The sequence below is a fragment of the Leguminivora glycinivorella genome, chromosome 6 (assembly GCF_023078275.1).
Source record: "Leguminivora glycinivorella isolate SPB_JAAS2020 chromosome 6, LegGlyc_1.1, whole genome shotgun sequence".
NCBI lineage: Eukaryota > Metazoa > Arthropoda > Insecta > Lepidoptera > Tortricidae > Leguminivora > Leguminivora glycinivorella.
Window position 1 is genome coordinate 21628696 of NC_062976.1, and position 25915 is coordinate 21654610.

General features: G+C 37.9%; 2 protein-coding genes across 2 annotated transcripts in view; one reads left to right on the forward strand and one right to left on the reverse strand.

Annotated features, from left to right (window-relative positions):
• Window positions 1-544: 544 nt before the first annotated feature.
• On the forward strand, window positions 545-4676 carry LOC125227502 (cytochrome b-c1 complex subunit Rieske, mitochondrial). Its single transcript, XM_048131835.1, is given in 5 exon segments — window positions 545-837; window positions 931-1112; window positions 3486-3599; window positions 3601-3632; window positions 4200-4676. Coding segments are annotated over 5 exon segments (822 nt in total). The 5' UTR covers window positions 545-632; the 3' UTR covers window positions 4489-4676.
• Window positions 4677-7279: 2603 nt separating this feature from the next.
• LOC125227064 (protein spire-like) overlaps window positions 7280-25915 on the reverse strand; it is a 50430-nt gene continuing 31794 nt past the window's right edge. Inside the window, exons 5-13 of the mRNA XM_048131255.1 lie at window positions 21218-21332; window positions 20289-20369; window positions 18893-19010; window positions 16103-16244; window positions 12465-12611; window positions 11587-11688; window positions 10858-10986; window positions 10336-10538; window positions 7280-10073 (exon numbers count right to left, since the gene is read on the reverse strand). Coding sequence (XP_047987212.1) covers window positions 9875-10073; window positions 10336-10538; window positions 10858-10986; window positions 11587-11688; window positions 12465-12611; window positions 16103-16244; window positions 18893-19010; window positions 20289-20369; window positions 21218-21332 — 1236 coding nt within the window. The 3' untranslated portion in view covers window positions 7280-9874. The remainder of the gene's footprint in view (window positions 10074-10335; window positions 10539-10857; window positions 10987-11586; window positions 11689-12464; window positions 12612-16102; window positions 16245-18892; window positions 19011-20288; window positions 20370-21217; window positions 21333-25915) is intronic.

Here is a 25915-nt window from a genome sequence, read left to right on the forward strand (position 1 = left end):
CCTACTAATTCATCATGGCATGATGTAAAATCGCATTACTTTTTCACCCTGCATTTTTGCCGTTCTCGTAGTAAGAAAGTCTAAAAACACGGTGTAAAATATTAAAAATGTAGGGACGTAAATTTCATAGCTACCCAGTTGCTTCTGGTGTCATCTTTATTTTACTTGATAATTTAAATATTGGAAATTTTGGATTTCGCTCTTTTCTCTTGCACCAATATTTGCTTGACCGTCTAGAGATATACTTTGTACAGGCTGGCAAAAAAGAGTAGAAATAAAAAATTGGCAGCATTGCAGTTCTAATCACATTTTCTTAATTATATTGATTTGAAAGGGTACAGCGAGACTAAACTATAAGCGTTCTGGTCATTTCATATTCGTATAAAATAAGAGACACTTTTTACATACATATTCAGAACTTGCTCTCAGCGACAGAAAAAGGGTCGTTGCGTCCGATTTGATCGTGTGTTAACGTTTAAAGTGAGAATCCGTGGTTATATAATTGTGAACGCACCTGAAGTTAGAAAAAAAGTACAATCTGGTAACCCCAAATTGACGTTTTACATCTTTCCTCGCGCACTTGCGCTTTCTTGTAAAAACGATTTTATTGCGTTTTAGGAAGGCGTATCAAAATGACTTCCGTTGTGAGGGCCGGGCACTTGGCTCCGTATTTCAAATCCACCTCCCAAGTGGTTTCAAACGGTCTGAGACCACTGGTCGCCGTTCCAGTGTCCAACGAAAAGATAGTGGCACAACCTCTGCCCAAAGCCTCGACTGTGCAATATTTGCATGGATCCCTGCCTATCCAGGGCCTGAAGGTCAAAGCTAGCGCGAAAGGTAAGCCTAGTGTCCTTATACCTTGTGTTTTTGGTCATTTTGCGCAGGTGATTGTAATGAAAAATGATATTACATAACACTTGTCAATTTCAGTGCCAACTCAAGTACGATTTGCGCATACCGATATTGCGTACCCCGATTTTTCCGCTTACCGCCGTAAGGAGACCCAGGATCCCACGGCGCAGGCCAAGGAGAGTGCTGATGGACGCCAATCATTCACATACCTTATGGCTGGAGGTTAGTATACTTCTATTCCTGTTTCATAACAATGTACAGTTTAGTCACTGTAGCATTCTGTTTTTATAATAAATGTACATTAGTATTAACTAAATATGTTGAATATTTGAGTCACAAACACACAATACCATAAACCAAATATGACAAACTGTCCTTGAGATGTAATGGAAAGGTTCCACATATCCTATAATAGAAACATTACATTCCTTGGCGTCTTGTATATTGTATGAAACTGCTAAAATTAGTTGTGATTTTTATAAAATAATTTAATAGGGATGAGAAATTCTAGTGGTAGATTAACTACATTTTTTTTCCAATCAAAAAGTCCCGCTTTCACACTGATAGGTCATTTGTATGATGATACTAGCAAATTATGTACCTTATAGTAAGCAACAAAGTGGAATTAGATGGACTAGATTTTTCAACTCAAGCATAAAATGCAGAAGTATTCAACATAGCTTAAATAGAGATGTGTCTGTTACATAGTTGTTACTGGAGAACAAATCTTTAGATAGATCTTTGTCTTTCTATCAGTGGCAGGTGGTACAAATTTCTGCTAGGCAACACTGAGCCAAAAGCAACCTACCTTAACAATTAGGTACTTTAATAGTGATCAATTTTAGGCAAGCCGGTGGCCATCGGCTTGTATGGACCAGCCGCTGCTGCTGTTTATATTCATTTATTAATAGGGAAACCAACAGCGGAAATTACACATAAAAGTAATTATAGTAAACGGTAGTTGTGCCTGCTTGTTCACTGAAAAGCTATCACGCTAACACCTGTACTCAATTTGTACTGTGTTATTGAAAGGCAATTTTTTTTTTTTTTTTTTTTTTTTAGTATGAACAGACGTTTGACCACGATCACACCTGATGGTAGACTCAGACAGGGCATTCCACTCCTTGGCGGTTCGCAAAATAAATGTTGAAGCGAAACGCTTAGTGCGTATTTTGGAATACTAACCGTGAAGCGATGCCGCATTGCCGATTGTCTGGTGGTCCTAAGGTGAAATGGGGACGGAGAATTTATAAACTATGGTTTAGTAGTACATACTTTGAAAGAAAGTTTTTAATGTCACTTATTTTTAAAATGCCATAACATAAGAAAGGAATGTACTCATATCTATAGAGTTGCCAATGTGCAAGTAAGGTCTGCAACGCATAGGTGACTCCCCTGATGTTGCTTATGTCCATGGGTGGCGATGACTGCTTTCCATTAGGCGGCTCGTCTGCTCGTTTGCTGCCTATTTCATAAAAAAAACACCTTTGAAGTTGCAAGCATCCATAGGCTAACATGACTGCTTACAGCCAGGCACGCCGTATGCTTGTTTGCCACTATGAGGTATAAAAAAAACTTTTTGATAGGTTCAATCAGAAAAATTACTGTGCCTATGTGTATGTTATTTCTACTCTGAAATCTGAATCATGAGCATGAAAAATACTTCCGAAATCTTAAAATGGAAATTGTCTGCAATGATGGTCAAAAAATAAAGGATTTCCATTCCATAAATTACAATTATGAACCTCCAGGTCTTTTGTTATTGTTTTCTGTTTTTGCAGTACATTTTTGTATTGCCAATATTATGCAATGTGTTTGTGACTGTTTGGTTTCTGAATAAACTTAAAAAAAAAAAAAAAAACTTTTTAAATGAATTCCACTTTTAATTGTGAATAGGTATGGAAAAGGGTTGCCTTATCTTCTTTTTAAAATTGAAAAGTCCTTTGATTTTGACTAGCACAGATATTTCAAAAGTTCAGTTATGCATCACTATACTGTTATAGCACAGAATATATAATAGTACAAGTACAGAAGGCCCACTGCTTTGATGTTTCCGAAATGCCGCCTTTTTAAATACCTACAACATTCTTACAAAGAAACGAGCCGCACGTGCGCAATCCGGTGATAGGGTTACCAAATCTTAATACTCAAAATGTTATACTTTATATTCTATCTTGAGTACTTTCTAGGTATATACGCTGTATTTATATATTTTTGTTCAAGTTCCAACATCACAAGCCTTATTGAACTTTTCCGGGGACGTAGATCGTATAAGAATGTCTTTTGCAATATGTCTATTTAACTAAGTATTCCGTTCGTGCTTAAAAAACCTCGCGACGTAAAGTAACAATAGAAAGTGCGAACGTGCATTCCGTGTCGTCCATGGCTGCGGCGCCAGGATGTACTGCTGACGTGAGCCGCCCCTGGTTATAGTGATGCATAACTGAACAATCCAAGTCCAAATCTTACAAAAACTTTTTTCTTTTACAGCCAAGATCGAGATCAATGGCTGCCGCTGACGTCTCTGGCCAGATCCCTCTCTGAGGAGCAAGTCTGTCACTTTCAAGTGGAGGGGCAAGCCACTGTTCATCCGCCACAGGTAATTATAACTTCATCAACAACACAATGGGCAGAAGTCTGTAGTAACGTAGTTCGTGTCCTCAATGGATGCTGCTGACGTCTTGGCTTTGGCCAAGATCAAGATCAAGCTCTCTGAGATCCCCGAGGGCAAGTCCGTCACTTTCAAGTGAATGGGGCAAGTCGCTGTTCATCCGCCACAGGTAAATTCACTTCATATGCTCATTAGAACAGGCAGAAGTCTGTTGTAATACAGTTTGTGTCATCCATGGCTTGCCGCTGCCGACGTCTTGGCTTTGGCGAAGATCGAGATCAAGCTCTCTGAGATCCCCGAGGGCAAGTCTGTCAACTTCAAGTGAAGGGGCAAGCCGCCACAACTTCATCAACAACGCAACGGGCAGAAGTCTGTTGTAACACTTTTGTCGTCCATGAAAACGAATCACTAAGTTTAAAAATCTTAATACAATGTCATATACAATATTTAAGAGAAAATGACGGACACCACCACTGGCGAAGGCCGAAGGCGTTTTTAGGTAAGGTCACTAAGTTTGTAAAAGTTTCGTAGATTTCGAGATATAAACGAATATTTCTATTTTAATAGTATCTAGCCATGTTTTAAACCAGTTTGGTATATAGACTATCTCGATATTTGCCCTATTTGATCTGCGTCCTAATTACTATGGACACAAACTTGATTGAAATTACGCGCAATACTTTTCTGGCATCTCACCAAGGAAAACAACTCGCTATTAACTCATCCACCATTTCAGGACACCAGAAGAGATCGCCACCGAGAAGGCCGTCCCGGTGGAGACCCTCCGCGACCCGCAACACGACGACCAACGCACCCAGGACCCCGGCTGGCTCGTCGTCATCGGCGTCTGCACGCATCTCGGCTGCGTGCCCGTCGCTAACGCCGGCGACTTCGGCGGGTACTACTGCCCCTGCCACGGCTCACATTATGACGCGTCCGGACGCATCCGGAAGGGCCCCGCGCCTTTGAACCTTGAAGTCCCTCCTCACCAGTTCGTTGACGATGGCATCCTCATTGTAGGCTAAGCGTATTTATTAGTCGCCTCGCTGCGAGCTTTAAATACATATTCAAAATGTGCTTTGTTCAAAGTGATCAGTATTTTTGATAGTGTATTTAAGGGGCGTGGCGGGCGGCTGTAGCAAATTTTATTTAATAAGGATAATTTATCCTAATGTTACAACAATAGAAATCAATAAATGTGATGCGATCAACACCTTATTCTTTTATTTATGCTACTAAGTAACTAAACTGCAAGTATCCTTTGCTAACGCCGGCGACTTCGGCGGGTACTACTGCCCCTGCCACGGCTCACATTATGACGCCTCCGGACGCATCCGGAAGGGCCCCGCGCCTTTGAACCTTGAAGTCCCGCCTCATCAGTTCGTTGACGAAGGCATCTTGATCGTAGGCTAAGAGTATTAGTATTTATTAGTCGCTCCGCGTTAACCTTTAATCAATTCAATTCAATTTAAGAGCTGGGCTCTTGTCGGTGCAGCTTGATGAAGTTGTCTCCACTTTGGTCGATCCGAAGCCAGCCTTTTAGTGTCCTGGTACGACACGGCCCTTACATGTTCCTTTACTTGGCTCATATAACTCTTTCTTGGCCTTCCCCTTCCTCTCCTTCCATTTAATTTCCCTTCTATTATGTTTGTGATGAAATGGTCGTGTCGTAGCAGGTGGCCTATCATCTTTCCTCTCCTATTTTTAATAATATTCAATAAGGTCCTCTTTTCCTTCACTCTATTTAGGACTGCTTCATTGGTTACTCTTTCTGTCCATTTGATCCCTTCCATCCTTCGCCAGCACCACATCTCAAAGGCTTGCAGGTATTCTTCATCTCTCTTTCTTAGCGTCCATGTCTCGCTTGCATATAGTGCTATGGCCCATACAAATGTCTTCATAAATCTCTTTCGTAGGTTTAATGCTATTCCTGATCTAAATAGGGTTTTTTTCTTATAGTATGTCTGCTTTGCTATCGCAATTCTTGCTCTTATATCTGTAGTACATCTTGAGTTTCCTGTTATGATACTTCCCAAATATTTGAAGTTCTTGACCTGTTCTATTTTTGTTCCGCCTATTTTTAATTCAGCCTTTACATTGTCTTTCTTAGATGCTATCATAAACTTAGTTTTATTGTTATTAATTTAACCTTATTAACCTTTAAATACATATTCAAAATGTGCTTTGTTCAAAGTGATCAGTATTTTTGATAGTGTATTTAAGGGGCGTGGCGGGCGGCTGTAGCAAATTTTATTTAACCCTTAAATGCATATTGTTGCCATTTGGCTACAATGCATGTATTTTTTAATAAACTAGCCAAAATATAAGCTGGACTTTTTTATTTATTTTTCTTAGATCTGTAGGATCATCATCCAGTTTTTTCACACTTTTCCGCCATTTTTTCTTAAATGGTTAGAAATAATGTTTTTATTTAAGAAAAAATGGCGGAAAAGTGTGAAAAAACTGGATGATGGTGATTTTTAGTACATGATTCAGGCAGATTTTTTCAGAGTTAGTAACTATTTTATGTTTAAATCATTTTATCATAGGGGTTTCTCAAATAGTGTACCTTTTTAATAGTAGTAAAAGTTTTCTTATAAATTTTACTAGTAATTATATATTTATATAAGTAAGATTTAGCCAATTTTACTTCTAACACTGATTTAGTATTAAAATCGATGTTAAATATTTTTTTATTATTTTTCCTAGAGTCAGAAAACCATTGTCTATCACATTATTAATTTCTAGTTAAAAGAAAAAAATCATGCATTTAAGGGTTAATAAGGATAATTTATCCTAATGTTACAACCATAGAAATCAATAAATGTGATGCGATCAACACTTATTCTTTTATTTATCTCATGCCGAGGACGATATAATTACGGGACAGAAAAAGCCCATACAAAAAAGCGTTCCCCTTGAAATGTATGGGCCTTTCAGGTTTAAAACTAGATGGCGCAAGGCGCAACCTGGACGTGGCCAAAATCATATTTTCTTATCCAAATATTTTTTATAAGAACAAATAACATGCTTCTTTATTTTAATATCATGATATCACGTCAATGCATTTTGAAAAAAAAAATTGTAGGCATCATCAGTGGCGCTAAAAAATCGAGGTACGATTCTTAGTATGAATATGGTAAATCCTATGTAAATTATCCTTGTCTCATGCTAATAAATAGCTATTGATAGGATGATTTCGCTGGTTGCTATTCACTATATTAAGAGACTTATCATACGAATAATGATCATTCATACGGTTATTCAGAACTTACCTACTTCTAAAGTTCAATTTGTCATTCGGTTGTAGTTAGTAACGTTGAAGAGTATTTGCAAATAAGTATTTTTCTGTCCTCCGGCCGGAAAACATCAAATTTCAGGCCGCTGCGCTAAACGAAGTTACCGCTTCCCGGCCCCGTCGAACAGAAAAATAGTAGACACAAACACTTTAGCTAGTTACTGGCCTAGCTATGTAATCTACTAATGTTGACATTATCACCTATACCAAATTCAGTGATGCGAAAAACAAAAGTCTTTCATTTCAATGACAATTTCAGATAGATTGGAACGTTTCTGCGTAACTACGTCCAATTGTTCCTTGGCGCTTCTCCAACAAAACTAATAATCTATACGAAATATACAAACAGGGACTACCATGAAGTAATATAAAGCTGTTCAGTTTAATGAGAGGGAGAGACGGAGTTGTACCGTATAACTGGTATAGCTGTATCCCTTTCTCTCCTGTCCTTTGAACGGCGTTAGTACTTCATGGTACCTAACCAGGAACTAAAGTTACGCTTGAAAACAAAATGCCAATACGATTTGTAGTTATTTTATTAGGTATCGTTTCTATTTCCTCTTTTTAATTTAGGTATGTTTTTAATAGTTACAATCTACGTAACATCTAATATAGACTACTACAATTTACACACATTTACAATAATCTGTAACTGGTAATTCGACTTTTGATCTCTGAGCAGTAATGTAACATTGATATAGCAAAATAAGCCGCATTTATACTTCATAAGTGTAGCCATAAAGTAATGATTGTCAGAAATAGAAATATATCTATATTTTCTACCTGAGTATAGCCACGCGTAAGTATAAATGCGACTTTATATTATAAGAATTAGGCCTCATTTTCGATCGACCATGCAAAGACCTGACCCTTGCTTCACCACCGGCAATTTGCACAATTGACAATGACAATTCGCCATACGCTGGTATAGTTGACAGTAGATTACGTCCGTCGTCGAGGGGTCAATAGACTGTACAGAAAATGGTCAATTGTCAGAATGGTGAAACAGGCGCCTGTTACATAAACAAAACACTAGATAAGATGTACAAAACTAAAGTGAACTATAACATAACGGAGGGAATGTAAAACTTCAAAATAAATACAGCAAACGTCGAGTGCCGTAGCTAAACATGATTATTATTATGCAACGCTGTGTTCGTCGTCGAATATTTTTTCGACTACGGACATAACGATACCACCATAACATGGCTGACGATCTTACACAAACTTATTTCTATATAGGATAAAGTAACCGATTAGAGAACACTTAAAGAAGCTATATTTACAAGAAAATATCGAAAGTGGTTACATATTTGGCAAAATAATTTAATATATATCTAAATAAAACTAAGACATGATAGTGGAATGAGGAAACTAAGCTTACAATTAACTTTTTACACAATCAGACTTGATTATGCCGGCCCCGCAATTTTAAATTTCACTGGGATTTTCGAAAAAAATACCTAAAATTCAATTTTTGTTGATTTTATTCAACGTAGTCAAATCTGGGCGGTCTGACCGGCATTTCATAGTAAATAAATAAGATGGCAAAGCGAGGAAATACATAAGTAAATAGAATTGTTTACAACGACACGTAGATTTGTTCTTCATTGGTGCGATCTTAACACTAGTACTGAGGGGACGTGGAGGTAAGCACGATTACAATCGCCCATAATAATGTCTGAATTGATTAATCGATTTTATGGCACAGAAAACTGCTTCTCAGACTGGGGCGTACGCCTATCTAGAAGCTTTATTGCAATAGCTAACTGCCAGTGATTCCAATATTATAATAGATGCGATATGCAGACGCTTAATAATGTCAAAAATTGGCGAAAATATAATAATCAGACGCCTGACTTAGGTCATCTAATCTGACTGACTGACCTGACTCTCCTGGCCAAATATCAGGAGGAGCATTCTACATATCACATCTTAGTCATGCTCGGTGCGGGTATGGTATCCAATCGACAGAATTACCAATATTAATACATCTATGTACACGATAAATTTCTTCATACAATAACAATCATAGCACATCATTATTTCTGAACACAGATTACTTTGATTTACAATCATTTATATAGACATTTTGAAACATCAAACATTCTATTTGGAAAAAATATGAATATAAATATTTATATTTTCTATTACAATACGTGACAAAATATGATTTAGTTTTGGAATATATCATTACATTTATAATTATATCATTAAATACATCTGGGCGAGAATGTCTCTGTAATAAATATTTAATTCGATTAAAAATGGGAAAATGAATTTGTGCGACAAATAAAATTATTAGGTATCTGTCAAAAGGTCATAGAGTATTGTCAAAAGTCATTGTCTAGTTAAAACAAATGTTAGATCCACACAACCTCGGAAGCTCCTTTTTATCTTCCCTCTGTTTCACCAACTTGACAATGACAATTGTTATATGACAATGACAATTGGTATTATGACACTGACATTTAGCCGTATGTTTTTGTATTGTCATGCCAAAGCATAAATGTACGCCAGAATAGTGTCAGTTTCAGATAAATATTGTCAAGTTGGCAAAACCGGGGTTCGGTATTATCTATACCTAATTCTACTATAAGAACCAATTTCAAAATCAGATCTTTTTCCACTGTTTATTGTCCGGGTTGAAATCTGGGGTTAATGTCAAAGGATTTGGATTTTAAAGCGTTAAATGTCATGTTTTCAAAGGAAAATGAAGAATGTCTAGCAAAAAAGGTCATTAAGGTTATTGAATAATTTCTTTTTCAAGGAAAGCGTAATAGTTTGAGTTACCCAGAATCTACATTTAATTTATAGCAGTTTAAATATTCAGAAATGTACACTCGATTAGCGAAGTGAGCGCTTGTCCGTTTGAAATCAAGGTTGAAGAGATTCTGCTTAAAAGTAACGAAACGCAGAATTTGCAGACTTTTTAGACTGAAACTGCGCTATTGTTTCAAAAGAAGCCTTAGGTATGCAAACAAGTCCATCAAGCGGGCCAAATATTGAGCCTCTCGGGACTATATTACCCAGGCAGATCAATCGATTAAACGCGTATGAAGTTTTATCAGCGATCACCCTCTGAACTCAATCGGACAAGCGGCCGCCGTGCACTAGCAGTCAGCAGTATACACCGGTGCTAGGTCGAGCGTGAGGTGTCTCAGCGCGCGGTCGCGTGAAGCCGATCGCGAGGCGCGTGAAGACTTGATGATCTGCAGCACCATCGCCTTGCAGTCGTGGCACACCGCCATCTGCACGCCGCGCAGCCGCTCCGCCGCCGTCGCGTTGGTTGTGCTGCGGCTGTAGCGGGCCCTGAAATGTTTGGGATTCGAATTAGAATGGTTTGGATTTTTCCCTATGGACAGTGTCAAGGCTGCCAAGTTATAGTTTCCAAAGCTCTCATGAGGCTTCATAACGCAAGCAAGAAGAAGATAACAAGGGTTACGAGGGTTCTCGTGCGGAATGAATAGGGGTATCACTTCAGAATACTGCGGCGCTGTTGGACGCGCTGCCTACACTTTTCTCTATAATAGTCAGGTTGGCAAAATTCTCATACAAATAAGATAACACATACCTTCGCTCAGGAGTCTGCACCGGCAGCGTGACGGGCATGCTCTCAGGGCCCTCCACGCTGCGGCTCATGGCGGGCGGCACGGACAGCTCCGCGAAGCCCATGGCGCTGGCGCCGCGCGAGCCGGGCGCGGAGTGCACGGGGGCCGCGCGGCGCAGCGCTGCGGGGCTGTTGGGCGCGCTGCCTACGCTGTTCTGCTCCGAACTCTGGAAACACCAAATGTACAGTTAGATAAAATATTGCATAATCAAAAACAATGTCAGACTGGCAAAATAACGACCGAATTAGCGCCCAAAGGCAGGGGCAGTCCAAAAACGAGATGGTGAGATGATCTGAACTCATTTTTATGTGGCGAATACACGCACAAAGCCGTAGAAGTTGCGAATAACAATAAGAAATGCCTTTACCCAGCAGTCGGCCGCAATAGACCTTGAAATTAGCGTCCAGGAAAACAATTCTATTACCTATTGCAAATCTGGGAGAATTAGGTCTTGAGAAAGAGGCATCATCAACAAGGGTCCTTACCGAGTGTTCCGGCACCAGCCGGCTCATAAGACTCCTCGGGAAGGAGGGCTCGTCCTCGGGTGATGGCAGAAGCGATGGACTCAGCAGTACCACTGGCACGTGCGCGAAGTGCTCCGTTGGTATACGCATCTGAAGACAAATCATTGATAAATTAGTAGGTACAAATACTGAATTAGACAATCCAGACTCTTTAATATATATTTTTTTTATATAACACATGGGATCCATACAACAATCTGTAGCTATGTACTTGAGAATGATTTTTGGTACATTTCCTTCGCTAAGATAATTACATTTTCACTGAAATTAAAATAGGAACATTGTTCTTAGAACAAATTAGTTTATCCTCATAGAAAATAATTTGTGTTTTTTAGTAGACACACTACTATTTTAACTATAAACTGAAATAAACGGGATAACGGAGGACGCTGGTTCGAATCCAGCTTTGAACTTTGGAGGACTTGGTCACTTTTTATTTGTATATGACATTTATTTCAGATTATAGGCACTTTCTTATTCGTCCATTTATAACTTTGCAACTGAACATTTAAAACAGGTATTTCTTCCGCATTTCAATATACAACGACTATTACGATTACTACAACAATAAACAAAGATTATCGCAACGGCATGCCTGTGCAATCAGTCCAGATTTCCTGTTGTCCTTGCTCAAATGTCACTCGTTCGTGATCACTATTAGGTGGAAAAGTAACTTAGGGTGGTACTGACCTTCGAACAACATTTCTGACAAACAGTCTTCTTGCATAGCTTGCACTTCTGGCCCCACGGGCCGAAAATGCCGAATCTTGTTTTCAAACATAAGAAACAAACCTGTAAGCAGAATAAACATCGAAATTAGATTTTAGATTTAATAAGTCAGGGCTCAACGAGGGCTGAACGGTGCGGAGTGTTGTAGTCCATTAGCAACGGAGACGGCCTACCATCAGGCGGACCGTATGCTTGTTTGCCACCGACGTATACAAATTAGTTTGTAACCTAATAAGGTGCTAATAAGTAATAAATATGTAGGTACCTATTCTTTTCAAGAAGATAAGACTGTCAGAAATTGACGCGTGAATACATTGAGATCACGGTCACTCGAGTTGCAAAAATGCATCACAAAAAAGTTAATAAATATTTTATTAATATTGCGGTAAGCCGGCCTTCACATCTCAATCATATTGTAAAGCCTAAAAAACAAATAGCTCAATATTTTTAAGCATAATGTCGGGGCTCGAATCTAGATTTCACTAACTTGACAATGACAATTCGCTGTGTAAAAAGTAAGTGCTTATTTATTGAACTTTATTGCAAAACAAGAAAACTTAGGTATTGTACAAAAGGCGGGCTCAATACAAAAGGAAGTATCTGTCCGTCAACCTTGTATACATAGCATTAATAGGCGATTGTCATTGTCAAGTGACAATTCATCTTAGTAAAATAGGGGCCAGTAAATTAAAACACTGGCGATCATTCATGATGGCGTCTCTTTCATTTCCCTTGGATAGCTAGAAACAGTACCTATCACGAATATTCGTCGAATAATCGTATATCCGATATACATATCCGAGTTAACTGTCATATAAGTAGTTAACTTTATTACTCACCCTTCTCTTCTCCACGTCCTCTTTAACTCTGCCTTCGACAGGCAGCACTTCAAGCTCCGCCTTCGTCAGAACTGATCTGATGTGCACGATTTCTTCAAGAGTTAGGGACAGTCGGTCGTCGGACATTATGGCGTCTTGCCACTGTTTCTGTTGGAAAAGGAACTTGGTTAAAGTTAAGATCGTAAAAAACTTGTGCCTACGCCAAATCTTGGGTTTAGTTGTCAAAGCGCAGGCTCCCATGAGCCGTGGCAAATGCCGGGATAACGCAAGGAGGATGATGATGATGAAAGTTAAGATTATGGAGAAGATAGGTAAATTGAAACATTTCATACTTTTGCGGCCTTTGGAAAGCAAACTAATACTTATAATAGTGAAAAGATTGTTTTGATTTGTGTTTCAATTTACCTCTTAACTATCTAGATCTTATTAGATCTAACTATTTTCTTAGGGTCACTTGTACCACCGAAAATGGAGGGTTAACCCGAGGTTACCCCACCACTTTATATAATTTGACAGTTGACAGCCCACTGATCTTGAGTTAAGCGGGTGGTGCACGTGGCCCTTACTCTAATAGTAAAGTGCATCTACTTTAAGACACCTTTGAAATGGTTTCTTCTTTATTTTACGCCAATATCCTGCATGTTTATGCATTACAGTCATTATAACCACTACCAATTAAAATAGTAGTCCAATTTTGATTCAGCTTGCTTCCTATACCGACGAAATATGGAAGCAAAAACCGGCCAAGAGCGTGTCGGGCCACGCTCAGTGTAGGGTTCCGTAGTTTTCCGTATTTTTCTCAAAAACTACTGAACCTATCAAGTTCAAAATAATTTTCCTAGAAAGTCTTTATAAAGTTCTACTTTTGTGATTTTTTTCATAATTTTTAAACATATGGAGGTAGGGCATAGCGAGTGATATTCCGCTTTGTGTGGTAGGGCACAGCACAGCGGATATCGTCTCGCTCGAATCTAGAGCAGAGCCCAACTGGGGTAGTACCTCCGCCTTACAGAAGACCGCAGCCAAATAGCACTAGACCCTGCTCATAGTGTTGTGTTCCTGCCGGTGAGTAAGGCTGCCAGAGCTCAGCGAGGGTGCGGTGTGCTGATGACGGGAGGACTTACGGAACTAACTTGTTCCGTCTATTGTCCTTTGAGTCGTCGGCAACCCGAGCCCTCCTGGGAGCTTGTACACTCCTTTTTACTGTGTACTTAACACAGCAAAAGGGAGTGTACAAGTTTCTAATGGGGTGGCAACGCGCATGTGACACTGTTTGAGTTGCAGGCGTCCATAGGTTACGGTGACCGCTTTACATCAGGCGGGCCGTATGCTTGTTTGCCACCGACGTAGTATAAAAAAAAATATGGTTCAAAAGTTAGAGGGGGGGGGGGCGCACTTTTTTTTCCTTTAGGAGCGATTATTTCCGAAAATATTAATATTACCAAAAAACGATCATAGTAAACCCTTATTCATTTTTAAATACCTCTCCAACAATATATCACACGTTGGGATTGGAATGAAAAAAAAAATCAGCCCCCACTTTACATGTAGGGACCCCCCTTAATGAAACGTTTTTTTCCATTTTTTATTTTTGCACTTTGTTGGCGTAATTGATATACATATTGGTACCAAATTTCAACTCTCTAGTGCTAACGGTTACTGAGATTATCCGCGGACGGACGGACAGACAGACATGGCGAAACTATAAGGGTTCCTTTCCTAGTTGACTACGGAACCCTAAAAAAAGAACTTTATAGGGCGAATTAGGTATGGTGGAATTATATTGACATCTATCATTGCCAATGGCTACTTTATTGAGAGCTAAAACGAATAATTCACAACAAAATCGTCTTACATAATTTTCTTTATCATTTTTTTCAACCTCTAAACTATCTTCCAATCAACTAATCGCCGACAAAGGCTCTCATTATTTAATTTCAACTGCTCATTACACCAATGACACCTTTTTATCTTCTTCACACTTCGTTAAGGCGTCTAATACTTTCACGATTACACAACATACAGGCCAATTCAATAGTTCACCGCCATCAGAACGATATCCTAATGTTTCAGTCATCGTGCGTCTCCCCTGCGCTAATATAGCTACGTGCAAGCATGAATGAAATGCACGATAACTGAATGACATAGGTACTGATTATATCAGTGTGCGTCAGAATTGGACGGATAATGACAGTCGGCACGCCAGTACAGTTAGAGATTCATGCACGGTTACCCTCGGTTTTACGCTAGCTTTTTTAAAAACAGTAATTTAAAAATTCGCTAATACGTTTGTTTACACCGTGTTTTTATTCCGTTTCTGCGTTTAAAGTGAAAATATACAATTTATAATTCTGATGGCTATGTTAACACTTTCGCTACCAAGAACCCCACTGTCGGGTACACCGCTCGTAGAAGCGTAGCCGATTACATGGGTTTCCCCGTATGTAGCGAAAATGTCGTAGCGCCGCGTAGAGCCCGGTTTCGAAAGTGTTAATCCTCAGTCACGTATAAAAATTATCGATAAATATATGTAGGTAACACTAATGGAAAAAAAATATATATTTGTGTAACTATATAGGTACCTAAAAATAACATAAGTACGTAATCAAAAATTAATTTTGTCATAGTATGTAATACTATTATGTTAATGCTATTGTGCGTGCGAATAATAATAAAATAAAAGTAATTATTAAAATGTTAGCAAATTACTAACTACTAATTAACATCTTATGATATTAGTTTATTTGTCTAGAACAACTTTACTAAATCTTTAACCTATATGCTACTGCTACTACTAATTATGCAGAGAATTGTATGATGTGATGTGTTGGATATAATCTAAATGAACTAACAAACATGTACGTGCAAATCTCTGGTTTTACCAAGTGAATGAATCCTTACACGTATTAACCTGATTTAAACACAAAAGATATTAAATAATAGAGACATTAAAGTGTTTTATTGCCATTTTATGCAATGTCAATGTAAGATTATTGTGTTATTATGCAAGGCTGAGCATTGCCTCAATGCGCCGAAAGTAACAATGCGTTTATAATGATCACATTAAATGATTAGTTTTCTTTTTTTGCTTAACATGAACATTAAAAGTAGGCATATCCTCGAATAGCGTCATTCGCAACTAGGAACGACTCTGATTTGCCAACATGACAATTGTTACATGTTCAATTCGAAATATACGTCAGATTGTCAGACGAAAATTGTCATGCTGGTATAACAAGTGTAAGACGTATTCTAATTTGACAACCTAAAAACCAATTGTCATTAAAAATCTGTGAGACTTTTCTTAAAATTTCCACGGTAACCAGGCGTCTCCATCCAAAAGGTGCCTTCACACCAAGCTAAGTGAAATCCGTACTAGTGACGTTACGAATTATGTTTATTATATGTGTTAATTAAGTTTTGATTGTGTAAACGCCTTTCCTTATTTGGTGGAACACAACACTTGGCAAAACCTCAAACTATACTCTGTCAAACAATTCTGTCGGTAAATAAGAACAAAGAAAACTATAGGTATCCTTTTCTCTAGCACCCTAAAGAAAAGGATACATATAGTTTTCTTTGTTCTTATTTACTGACAGACTTGTTTGACAGAGTATAGCTACACTCTAGCTACTTACGTGCGGTATTTTGGGGCTGCCACTAACCGACTTGATGAGCTCGTCCTGTAGCGAGGAGCGTGACCATGACAGCTCCCCGAGCTGCGCGTCGTCGCTGCTCGCTAGCGAGGCTGCGCCGGCGCATGACGCTCGGGATCCGGGCCTGGGAATACATAAAAGGAATTGAATGTCAGTCATATCAAATACAATGTATTCAAATACAAATTGAAACAGTTTTTATTGAGAGGGTGTTTTGATTCCACAGAGAAAGTAAATACTCAAAATAAATCAAATGATTTATGTGCGAAATGTCATCAGATATTTGCCAGTCGCTTTTCGGTGATGGAAAACATCGTGAGGAAACCGGACTAATTCCAATAAGGTCTAGTTTACCCTTTGGGTTGAAAGGTCAGATGGCAGTCGCTTTCGTAAAAACTAGTGCCTACGCCAAATCTTGGGATTAGTTATCAAAGCGGACCCCAGGCTCCCATGAGCCGTGGCAAATGCCGGGATAACGCAAGGAGGCTGATGATGAGAGGAAGTATTTGATATTTAATTTTAATATGTCTTGTGTTGATTGGTCTGTTTTTGTGTAGTTTTAAGTATTGTTTTTGTTTGAATATTCTGTTTGTACAGTTATACCTAGATTCGGAAGTGTTTTTTGTTCCTCTTTCTTTCATGTACTATTTTATATGTTCAGACACAATGCTAAATTGTTTATGAATAAATTACTATGACTATGGCTATCAGAACGTGGTCAAATACTAAGTATGTTCACGATGATGCGCAGATTTGTCAAATCCAACAGATGGTATGACATTAAGAACTAGAGCACGCGTCTTCGTGGATAACTCGAATTATATAGGTCTCCCCAAACCTATCGACGCCGAATTCTCTTTTGCCAACCAAAAATCGCTCATTAGTATGAACATACGTACGGCTGCGTTCAGCAACGATGACGCATAAGCGTGTTTATACTAACGAGCGATTTTTGATAGGTGGGTTTTATCTTCGATTTTACACGAATGCGTCAGTTAGCGAATGTTCTTATTCATTACTTACCAAATACTTAGTGAAACTTGGACATACGTTTTGTTCAATACCTACCCGTACAAGGTAACTACGCAATGAATGAAATTACCCTTTTGTTATGGAAAAGTAGGTACCTCCATACTGAGACGCAATCAAATTAAGATTTTATAAGTAACATTTTGATTAAAAATAGCAATTATTTGCCGGGCCAGAAGTTTGTAATGTTTTTATTCAAACAAACGTTATCTAAACAGCTAACCAATCATCTTACCGGATAATCGTTAACAATCCGTATCTAAATAGGATCCCGTTCTGTGAATCTTCCAAGTAAACCACCGGAAAATATCTACAACTCGTCATTTTAACCAGTTGCACGGAAGTTATTCTTACTTAAAAAATCTCTGATCTTGATTTAATATATTTAACTTATACACTAAGACCATAAAATGAAATAAGTAGGTAATAAAAAAACAAAATACATGATAGGCAGGGCAGGAGGTACATCCAGTCTGACAAAAAAAAGTAGAAATTAAGAGATGGCAACATTGCAGCGTCGACGTTTTCTAATCAATATAACTATTAACTACTATACTGTGTCAAACAAGTCTGTCAGTAAATAAGAACAAAGAAAACTATATGCATCCTTTTCCTTAAGGTGCTAGAGAAAAGGATAGGTACCTATAGTTTTCTTTGTTCTTATTTACTGACAAACTGGTTTGACAGAGTATACGTATGAAAACGGGACGACACTACGATGTTGCATAAATTTTTCAGACCTTCCGTTACCGCCATACATAAAAAATGGTAACGGAACGGGAAAAAACCTTGGGACACTTTTTTTCTCCTATTAGGATTGAAAGAGCTCGCGATTCTGAGTGGAAAGTTGGAAACCACATAAAAAAAATCCAAATAAAAAAAAAGTGGGGTGGACAACTTTAAAAAAAATGGCCCAGATATGTATTTAATAGTTTCATTTTATATTTGAATAAGAGATATGTCAAAAAACGTAGTTAGTTTAAAACGTCCACTTAAATAACGAGGAAGTGGACTTGTACCGTTTGGATGGTATTGCAAAAGTTGCACAATCTGCTCATAAGTATTTATGTTGCCATTAAGCGAAAGCATTTTATTATTAAACTTCTCTCTAGTACTGTTTCTATCATGTTTTAACTTTTAATAGACCCTTATGGCCTCTAATGTAGTTTTAACGTACTTTTTACTACCACCTATTACTAGCTTATGCGAATCTCGAACTTCGTTCAAGTGCTTCATTACAAAGTAGTAATTTCTACAAGTATTCGTTTTTTGTTTCACATGTCATGCAATACATAAACCACTTTTACTTTCTGATAAATGTAAGCATAAGAAAACATGTAGGAGGCAATGCCACAGTGATTAATGATCTAGAGTAAAATAATGAAGGTGGTCACAACATTTTTAGACGAACTTCTACCTGTGACAAGTTATTACAGGTGCCAATATTTCACCGCAATGACAATTCCCATCTGACAATTTTTGTCCACTTCCTGGCCCCGTAGCCGAATGGCATTTCTCCGATGCGAAACGCCAGCAGAAATGAAGTCTGACTCTGTCGCACCAATTCGCAAGAGCGATAAGAGATATAGCTACGATAGAGATATTATTGTGGGCGTTACGTGAGTGTTTGTGTGTATTGTGGACTTGTGAACCATCAAATTATATCGAAATTGTCAATTTGTCACTGTCAGGAGACAATTGTCACCGTGGTGAAATTTGTCATTCTGTCGTGCTCTGTCTTACCTTGAGTGTGGCAAGGAGTGAGCGCCATCTATCGGTGGGCACACGGGATGCGCGTGTGCCACGGTATGGCGACGCATGGAGGCGCGTCGAGACGGACATTGCGTTGCCAAGTCGTACGCTGTAGATAAAAACTTGCATTAGACATTTATAAGTTATTCAATAAGTCCATTAGTCAGAGGAAAATATTTGTGAATTATAATGAACTTTTTCTTCATAAAAACAGGGTGCCTTATAAAAGGAGCTTTGATCTTTTGTTCTTCTTAGTAGATACGCGTGAAAGATTACGCTTTTCAAAGATTTTGAATGTCATCTTGAGACAGGATTATTACCTTTAATTAAAGGGCATATCATAAAGTAATTCAAAGGCGTTTTTTACTTCAGTGGGTATCTATTTACTCAGCTAATGTTTTTTATTTAAATACCTAATGGATAAAATAATTAATTTCAAGATAAGATTCTTTGTTAACATTTACTCCCGGGAAATTCGCATAATATTTACACAGAAGAATATTTTAGTTTTTATAAACAAAGAATGTAAAATACCTAATTTAACATACAAAGGAATAATTTTACTAGAAATGGAATACAAACTGTCTGTAGGTACTACCTACGTAAAAGCGTGTAAAATGAAACGTGAAAAGTATTACAAAATATTTGTTTGAAAAATGTGATTAAAATATTTTTAATGTTCTCTGACAATGATCAAAGTACTTTGATGTTGTGAATTATGTTACAAAGTGTAAATAATTTGCTAACAAATAAAACGTGAAAAATGCGTTGTATGTTAACTAAGCGAAAACGTTGACTTATTGCAAAATCAAACCGTAAACTGTGAACTAAAAACGATGTTAAATACCTACTGTAGTGTTTATACTGTTACACTTGTTTATTATAATCACCATACAATTTACAAAGATCTCAAAACATAATAAACAAATCGCCCTTTTGTTATGTGACGGGTTATTTTGAGTTCTTTGTTTGTATTAAAATAGCATTGATTCAATTTGATTCACAGTAGGTACCTAAAGACAAACTCTTTAGGTTCACGAAAACAATGCTGATTTTTTTTCGGCCATACTCGTAAAGCTTGGCAAAAAAGAGTGAAAATCGCAACTCATATCAACAATTTTTTCTCATACAGAAGTGTCAAAATAGTTGCCACAAGCAAAACGGTTTATATAGACGGTGGCGCCCCTATTATTTTATATTCTTTTTTGCCAGGCTCAAAGACATGTTCATCAAAATTGTAGGCATTACAGTGATGGTAAACAAAAGCTGAAACAAAACCAAACGGTGCAGATTTCCGAACGAATCGAATTCCAAATTCAAACTAAGTAAAAAAGCAAATTCGAAATTGGAACTAAAAACAATTGCAAGTGACGTCATGCGTTCATACATTCTAGGGCTTCGTCGCAGAACTGATGGTACTCGTCGTGCGATATTCGCGTGCGGGGAGGCGCGCGGGGGGGTGTCTCTTCTGTTCCATTGCCAACGCCGCCATAGGTGTGCATGGGTAAGGAAAAGTGCTTAATACTATCCTGGTGTACATGAGCATATAAAACTGTTCTGACTTAAAACTAACGAGTCCTTCTAAGTTGTTTTAAGTTGGGATTAAAAGTTGAAGCTAAGAAATCATGTTTCCATTATAGGTTTCTACTTTAAGGTTACATTAAAACTTTAGCGAAAGCTAGCAACCAGCGCACTTTTGCGAAAGTATTTATATATAACTTCTTCAGTAGTTACCTGGTTTCTGTCCAGAGTTAGGCACAAAGTGACTGCGCTATTCCCAGATTACCACAGTCATGAAACATTATACCCCAATACATTCCGTTATTGATCGTGATCGTCTTTCATTTAGGATTCCCGGCTTTATGTTCATAAACTCACTTCAGAACATTCTTACGTAATAGCTACCTTGTATGTATATTTCCCCTTACCCGTCCGCTTCCAAGGTGTAGGCGCCTGCTGCGGTGCCATGTGCCTCAGAAATGGCTCCGACGCACATACTTCTGGACGCGAGCAGATCTTTTATACAGTAAATAATAGTCTCATAACCCTAGCATAACAGACTTCAGGCCTCAAGCTCATGATTTCATACTATAAAGAACCTTTTTAAAAGCTACGGTTCTCCTTACCCGTCCGCTTCCAAGGTTTAGGCGCCTGTTGCCGTGCCTCCTCAGAAACGGCTCCGACGCACATACTTCTGGACTCGAGCAGATCTTTTATACAGTAAATAAGTGTCATAACTAGCGTATCAAATTTCAGGCCTCAAGCTCATGATTTCATACTATAAAGAAACTTTTTAAACGCTACGGTTCTCCTTACCCGTCCGCTTCCAAGGTTTAGGTGCCTGTTGAGGTGCCGTGTGCCTGGGGAACGGTTGCGGCGCGCACACTTCTGGACTGGCGCAGGTCTCTGTGTCTTCCTCGTCTTCATCGTCCTGGGAAAGAAAGAGATGGATGACGTTATTATGTTGATAGCTCATGGCAATAGGATAGGATGCTTGTAGACGAGGGGGAAAAGTTTAGTCAATTGACTTCCGCTGCGTAGAGTAGAAAATAATAGGGGCTTCATATAGCAACTATTTTGACACTCTAAGACCAAATTAAATTATTTCAACCCAATATTTTAATTTGTGTTTTTTAGTAGACACATGACTATTATTTAACTATAAACTGAAATAAATGTTATACAAAGAAAAAATGACCAAGGCCTCCAATGTTCGATGCTGGATTCGAACCAGCGTACTTTATAGCCACATCCCTCAAACATATATTGTGTCATATCCTTGAAAATCAACCCTTGCCGCCGTGACCGGTTGGCCGAGTGGTTTGATATCCGTGGCAATAAAGTCTTATGTTCGAATCCAATATCGGACACTTGGAGGCCTTGGTCATTTTTTCTTTGTATATGACATTTATTTTGACAGATTTTGACATTTTTATTTGAAAACAGTTTAGTGTTGCTATGATAAAAAAATTAGTTCCATTTCTACTCTTTTTTGCCAAGCTGTAAGATTTTGAAGTAAGATTTGGTTTTATGTGTGTCAGTTGTTGCACCCAGCGCCCAACCCAAGTGACGATAGTTTTAATAGGGATATATGAGTCAGTCAAATGTGCTGTTCTTTTTGAAGCGCTAATTGAATGGTTTTTCCAAATTCCGAATTTTGGGTTATTAGTGATATCAACGAGGTGTTTGTTCATCTATCGTATCCAACACTGGTGAAGCCGAACCGGACTGCTAAAGTTATTTCCATCAGGTACTCCGCTTATTTGATTATTAAAACTGACATTTTCGCTAAAAACCGCCAGCTTTCCCAATTTTCCGTGAAAAACGTGCGGAACGGCCGTGGCCTCCTTTAAATTGCCGAGAATTATAAACGTTCCCATCAAATTAAATACCGCCGTGCTTGGGCTTTTCCATTACTTTGCGTAACGCGGCGGCAAAGATGGCGTTTATTTTTTAATCTAAATGTGGATTAAAGAATTTATGTCTGCTTTGTTTTTATTAAATGTTAATTTGGTTACACCAATTTGACAACGTTTTTTAAGGTATTTCACGTAAGTGACAGTTGTCACCTGACAATGACAATTTCCCAAAAATGTTCTTCCTGAGCCAAAAATTGACAGAAAATAGTCAATGTCAAGTGTCAAATTATCACTGTGGTCCGAGATGAAATAGACATTTCTGATTCATCCATGTTTTGACACCCGAAAAATGTAAGACTAAAGTAAAATTCATAATCCTACGGACTAAATTGACAAATGACTGACAGGTAAAATGATACCAGGAACAGCAAAATTAAAATAGGGAAGGGTATATGTCGATAACAATATATCGACAAGTTATAAAGTACATACAACAGACAAGTTTAAATCAAGAATAAGTATATGAGTTTCAAATAAGAGGTACACATTTTGGTTTGTTCTATGTATCTTCGAGGTAGTGGATGGATACCATGCATTTTTACCCACTAGTTTTAAAACATAAAAAGGTTTCCGAGCCTGTAGGTAAAAAATAAAATACCATGTCCGACGATAATAAATTATCTGTCACGCTATGGCAAGTATATCATAAATATCTATATAATTTTCGAATAATATTATTGCTGCTTCGAAATAAAAAAAATATTTCTAATTAGCGGTCTACAGACCTTTTGATCTGTCGAAATCACAGAAAAAGTTGGTATATTGATTAGCCGATCAAATTGCGAATTTCATTGTCCCGTCTGGGTGCACCTTAAATCTACGATGTAATAATAATTTTAATATCGATAAGAACGACACTGGCCAAACTGTGGCAACATTCGTTCACAATTACTTGTCAATTTGGTCCGTAGGATTATGGATTTTACTTTAAGGCACTGGTCCCACCGCGAGCTAGTAAGCTATGAGCTATCGGCTACAAAAACGAACAAAAGATAAGCGCTCCCGTGCAAATAAAAGCGACACGGCGATGTTTATAGTTACTCGCCCAGCAGTGAGCTATCAAAATAACCGTGTCTCTTTTATTTGCACGGGAGTGCTTATCTTTTGATCGTTTTTATAGCCGATAGCTCATAGCTTACTAGCTCGCGGTGGGACCAGTGCCTATGTGTGTATCATAAATAATCCTATCACCATTTTCAAGATTTTAAGATAAAGGTGATAATATAAATTTATGACAGAATTGAGTAATCAATACAGAAATTACCGGATTTATTTATCCTTTAGTGAAACTTATTTAATCAGTTACGGATGCAAAGATGCCTTTTAAATGTTGTAACGACTAACCATTGAGATTTATGTCTGTAAAAGTAGTTTGAGCACCATTCCAAGTAAAAGTTATTCGTAACTAAAGCAATGTTGACGAAACGTCGGATGCGGTTCTTTTGATATGCTATTATGAATTACGCAGACTGCATGCAGTCTACACTACCTTGCGACTGCAGAAAATACTTTATAGAAACAAATTTAGGTTTGTTTTCGTTCAACTTGTATGGATTGTGCAGTTTTTCGCCGCATTCTCATGGTCCCATATCGTTGGAAACAATGTGATGTAACGTAAAATTATTGCCATAAAAATATTGATTTGTGGTTACGTAAGTAGTGGTTACTCTTGAAGCATTGTTTTAAAATGTAAAGATGAACACGCAACAGTTTTTAAATTGGCAAAATTTGCAAATAATGGCGTTTTACACGCAATCGATGATTTGAGATACTAAACCAAAAGGCTTGGTTTGGTTGAGGACAAGTAACGGTTTAGGTATATCTGAAGTTTCATGTAAGTAAAGTGGGGGAAGATTGATAGGTTTTTATCTTCCATTTTATAACCATCTATCAAATCTTAAATAATTTTATGTCCGTCTGACACCTGCGCAAATATGATGAAAAAACCTTGAACCAAACATTCCAAAATTTTGGTAGAATGGATACTTATGAAAGAAATATTGACGAGTATCTTGATATCGACAGCAAAGCGTATCGTAGTGTTAACACGTCAAAAAAACTGATAGATCGCTTGTTGTAAAAAAATAGGAATAACCGGCGAACCGCAACGCAAGGCATGACCACGGACTACAATAGAGGTAAATGTGCTAAAGGTATTGATGACTGTACTCAATACCATTGTAATTAGACTGAAAAGATATACATATATTTGATGCCAGTACAGGGTCACATGTGTCATTAATTACCAAATAGTCAAAGCTGCAAAGCCTGGCCTCGGTTTTTGTGTCCCAAAAGAGAAAGGTTACACGTATCTTTAATGATCATACATATTGGTTTCATTTGAAGTATGCAGTTTAGTTTGGCATGGACGTGTGTCTGGCTGGTTAAGTCGTGACCTTCAGTCTCGACAAAAGATGTTCTACCATTGACCCATGAAATGTACGACAATTAAAAAATTCCATGCCGACTATATATCTTTTATTTTTGTACCATTAGGGTACAGCGGGATTGATGTGAAAATACGAGATATATTGGTGGCAAAAAAGATAATTTTAGATATTTTGACTATATTTACCTACTTAAAAGGATATATTAACCCAAGCTTAGCACTTAAATACATACTTAATGTTATGTTTTTAACAGAAGTTAAAATTGGCACCTTTTTATTGGTAAGATAATATGTTTAATAAATAACATAGAAATATCATGCCTAAGTATACCCATATATTTCCGTTTCCCCATGAAGGTATTCCATATTCCACATAAACAAATGTTTGACCAAACAATGAGTAATGGCAGAATCGTGTCACAGGAGAGAGCAAGGAAGCAGCGAGAGCAGAAGGGCTCGAGGCCAAAGTGCATTGCGTCACGAAAAGGCTTTCCCTTCGCTTATGCAACTGCACCTGTATAATGTGCGGGAATACTTCAGTTGAAAAAGGTTGTAAGAGCTACGAATATTAGTGGCGCTTAAGACTTGTAAATACTGAGTTAAGAGCTATGGTTATGGATAGGCTTATAAAATCATTTTTTGATAATATTAATAGTTTTGGAAATAATCGCTCTTAAAGGAAAAAAAAGTGCGTCCCCCCCCTCTAACTTTTGAACCATATGTTTAAAAAATATGAAAAAAATCGCCAAAGTAGAACTTTGTAAAGACTTTCTAGGAAAATTGTTTTGAACTTGATAGGTTCAGTAGTTTTTGAGAAAAATACGAAAAACTACGGAACCCTACACTGAGCGTGGCCCGACACGCTCTTGGCCGGTTTTTTAGATGTAGGTACACTTAGAGACTATAAACATCTCTTATAGTAGCTTTGTACTTTGTAATTTCCATAGAGTACCTAGTCTGTCTGTTTTGATGAACACTTTTGCATCTTAAATTGTATCTTGTTATTTAATGCATGTTAATTATAAACTTATGGTGCCTAGAAGGCTGGCAGCGTTACCCCTTTAGATAGCCAGACTTAACCTCTGGCCGAAGTAGCTACCAGCTCTTTGTTCGCCATGCAGAGGCATCCATCATGTTTTGTTGAAATCTTAATTTGGCAAGAAAAATGGCAAAAATGCGTTCATAAGCTCTTGCAGATGATACCGC